Source organism: Pteropus vampyrus, unplaced genomic scaffold, assembly GCF_000151845.1.
Source record: "Pteropus vampyrus isolate Shadow unplaced genomic scaffold, Pvam_2.0 Scaffold1000002961, whole genome shotgun sequence".
NCBI lineage: Eukaryota > Metazoa > Chordata > Mammalia > Chiroptera > Pteropodidae > Pteropus > Pteropus vampyrus.
The window spans coordinates 1-3,845 of NW_011917363.1; the positions used below are offsets into that span (position 1 = coordinate 1).

The window sequence follows — 3,845 nt, forward strand, 5'->3', positions numbered from 1 at the left end:
CCCCCGCCCGAAAGACCCAGAAAGCAGGCGAACACGAAAGTAGAGCTCGTACAGCTCCTTGGGGGAGTCGGCCGGCGTGTTCTTCTCCGTGAGGAGGCACTCGAGCAGGTACAGGACCATGTGGATGATGGTGATCTCGGGCACGGGCGTGATCTTCTTGAAGCCGAAGCGCAGCTTGTCCAGGCACATGGGCAGGTACTTGTCGAACAAGATCATCAGGTTCGCCTTCTCGGACTGCACCTTGCGCCGCTCCAGCCAGCTGCTCACCACCCTGCGGAGACGAGCGGGCGGTGACTGAGGACGGGGCCGCCGTGCGGACCTCCGGCGTCTCTCCGCCCGGTGACCGCCTGCCGGCTGCTCCCCGTGGTCCTGCTGTGCCTGCCTGGTGATGCAGACCATCAGAGTCTGCTGAAGGCGCGGGGTGCTGGGGCGTACGCTTTCCTGATATTCCAGCTGCGGAGGCGCTATAACCCCAGAACAGCTGGGAGCCACCCTTGCTACCCCAAAGGGAAGCTAACGCGAGGGCGGGAGAGCTGGGGAGGGGAGGGGAGACAGGGGAGGAGCTGGGACAGCATCTGGACTCCTGGATCCAGCCATGCCTGAAGCATGCATTGGTGGATCGAGCCAACAGATTTTTTTGTCCTTGCTTCCACTGGCTTGAGCTGCATTTGTCACGTTCAGTGGAAGAATGCAAACCAATACAACGGGCAACCCCGAGGAGCCATGCGGCACCGTCTGGCACCCCCCAGCCCCGGAGCGGGCCGCAGAGAGGTGGCCCCCACGACAGTGAGTCTGCGGACACCAGAGCCAGCTGCCCAGGCTTGAACCAGTTTCACTGGGGCCAGCAGTGGCCTTAGACAGGCTCTCTGCATGTCTGGGTCCCCGGCTCCTCATCCGTACACGGGACCGATGGCAGCCACGCCCATTTCAGAGGCCATCCGGGCTGATACTTGTAACGCTCACAGAAGGCAGCCTGGTCCACAGAGCCCGCAAAAAACCTAAGTAGCATCCAGCTCCCCCTCGGCTTGGGGAGCATGTCATTTCCAGGACACTCAAAGCATATGCAGGGAGCTCACGCCACTAAACACAGCCCGCCTGCCACCCGCAGCCCGACACGCACGCCTTCCTCTGCGCCCACTCGGTTCTGAGCGATCTGTTCCTCACTGACCTCTGTCGGGACAGAGAGTTGAGGGCTACAAAGCTTAGCTCCCTGGCACCCCCAACACTCCAGGGCGACAGAGCGAACCTTTACACAATCGACGTCTGCGAGCGACACGGTGACCCAGTGCCTGGCACAGTTAAGAACTGGATCCCGGGTACAGCCAGTCTTTGGAACGAAGACCCATTTGCGAGTCTGTACTCGGACTGTTTTGAAGGCGTGTATGTCGAGCTTACGTTTGCCTCGATCAGAGTCATGCAGTGCATGACTCATCCCTGCAGGGGCCACTGTGCTCAGGTGCCTCTCAAACCCTGGCCTGGCCGTGTCGCCTCCATCCCGGCAGACGGTCCCACTTCCCGTTGCAGTGGCGAAGGGGGGATCCGAGCGTGACCCGGCACCCACCCCCTCGCCCCGCCGACAGCCCCGCCTGTACCAGCACCGCCCACGAGGGCGTGCACCCGCGCACGTGCCACTCGGAAACGCCGCCGGCCTCGGCTCTCCCGGCCACAGCTGGGGGTAGGAGGACCGAAGCCGACTCACGGGTTCCATCCGAGGTCCGCGGGGTTGATGTAGAGGATGCCGGCTCTGGAGACGGTGGCCGGGGTGGCCGTCCTCAGGTGGCTGATCTCGAACACCAGCCTCATGGTGCGGTTCAGGGGGATGCGCTCGTTGCTGGCCAGCGTGAGCACCTGGCGACGGGGAGGGGAACGGGCCACCGTCCCGATGGCGTGTCACACAGACACGTCTCAGAAGTCCGGGGAGGCCGGGGGCCCCGCAGGCACGCCCCCCGCCCACCAGCCCCCCGCCCCGGCGTTTCCGAGTCATCCTCAACGCCAGCCCCCGACACGGGGTGACTCGAGAGGCTCGCAGATACGGGTGGCGGGGCGCACTTCGCTGTGATATTGAATTTGCTTTTTCAGACCGGGACCCCGCTCCTTCCCTGGGAATCCGGGAGTTCGTTCTTCACCCAGCGGGGGATTATTTTCTCAAGCTGCTTCTAGATGAATCCTGACACCGTTTCTTCCCCCCAAGATAGGAGCCGTCCTTCCTACGCTATGCTTTCCATGGCTGCGCCCCGCCCCCGTTGCCGCCCCCAAACGTCCCAGGCGGGCCCACGCGGGGCTGCATGGCGAGGGGAGCGTCTTGTGACCTTGTGACGGGGACTTTCAGCCCCTCCCCCGCCCCGCTCCGAGTCCCAGTCTGTGGCAGCTTCTGTCTGTCATGTGTGGTGGTGGTGAGGGGGGCGTTTCCCGTGACACCCCCATTGCTGCGGTTCTGGGGGTGAGCTCTGGAATGCAGGAGCCCCTCCAACCTTGTTGTCATCCATGACGGTGTTGAGAGACTCGATCCACATGGGGTCTATATCCCCGTCCAGGACGATCCACTTGGGGCCGTCGTGAGTGATGTTGGCCAGGTCCCGCATGATGGTGGAGAACAGGCCTGTGAGAGGCCGGGGCTGGGTGAGTGGGGTGGGGTGGGGGGGGTGTCTCAGTGGCCCCCCACACAGGGCCTGCAGCAAGCCAGGTGCTCTCTGAGGCCACAGGGAAAGACATTATCCAAAAATCAAATCCAGAGAGACTAGACAGAAGCCAATTTGGTTGCAGCACCTTCCTCGCGGGGGGCTGGGGGAACGCACTAATGTGGAACCATCAGAATGTCTGTGGCTGACTATGTATTCGATTTCCAGCATGGAAAATTACAGCAGCGTGCCCCTCCCTCCACCTGGACCGCACTGGGGCCCCTACCGGAGCCCCAGCCTCTCTAGCCCGTTCTCCAGTGGCACTTGAGTTCTTTCCATAAAGCGAAAATCTCGTCAGGACCCTTCCCCGGTGCCCATGGCTCGGGGCTGCTCCAACCTGCCTTTCTGGGGTGTGGGCCCCTGCTCCCGTCGGCCTGCTCAGGGCAGGTCTGCTGATGCCCAAGGGTCCCCCGTGCTTGTGCTTCCTGGCTGGTCCCCGCCCAGCAGAGCTCTCCTGTGCTCTCTGGGCTTTTGTCATTCACCGTGCGTGCCCTCCCCGCCACCGCCAGACCTGCTGGGGGGCTCCCCTGGGCCGGCCGGGGCGACGTGCCGACACCTGCTCCTTGCACGGAGCCTGGAGCCCGCGAGTGGCCTGGGACACCCGCTGGGGACCCCGCGCGCCCACGCAGCCCGCCCCGCCCGCTGGGGACCCCGGAGCCGCGGTCTGCGGTACCGTCTTTCCATTCCCTGGTCGCCGGGTTGATGATGCCGAACAGTTCGTCGCAGGTGACGGCCTTGGGGTCCAGGTCCACTGCGACCGGCTTCCTCTTCAGGTTCTGGTAGGTCTTGTTCAGAGACTTGAGGACCTGGGCAGAGTCGGGGTCACTCAGGACCGGCCCAGGAGGTGTCGACTCGGAACCCAGAACCCCTGCCTGGACCCGTTCTGCTCTGGTGACATACTGGTGAGTCTGTGTCCCCCGAACAAGGACCCGGGGGACGGCAAACGCACTGAAATTGTTCCTTTCCGCAGACAGCAGAGAGCTGCTGGCCTCGGGCCCAGGCCGGGATCAGGAGAGAGTCACTTAGTTTCCCCGGAGTGAGAGCAATGCGCGCCCACGGGGAAGACAGGCCGTAACTGGTCCACCCAGAGCGGAGTTCTGAGGACACCCGAGGCTATTTCGCGTGTGTAGATGGGCGTGTTCCTTTTTGGTAAGTGGGGTGCAGACA

At 63.5% G+C, this 3,845-nt stretch overlaps 1 protein-coding gene across 1 annotated transcript; it reads right to left on the minus strand.

The window, feature by feature from the left end:
- Positions 1-33: 33 nt before the first annotated feature.
- Positions 34-3,818, minus strand: LOC105311300 (dynein heavy chain 17, axonemal-like; the record flags this gene model as incomplete). Its single annotated transcript, XM_011387285.2, has 4 exons — positions 3,352-3,818; positions 2,472-2,599; positions 1,700-1,848; positions 34-271 (listed from the first exon to the last, which is right to left on the minus strand). Coding segments are annotated over exons 2-4 (498 nt in total), but the record flags the coding sequence as incomplete, so codon positions are not given.
- Between the last annotated feature and the right edge of the window lie 27 nt (positions 3,819-3,845).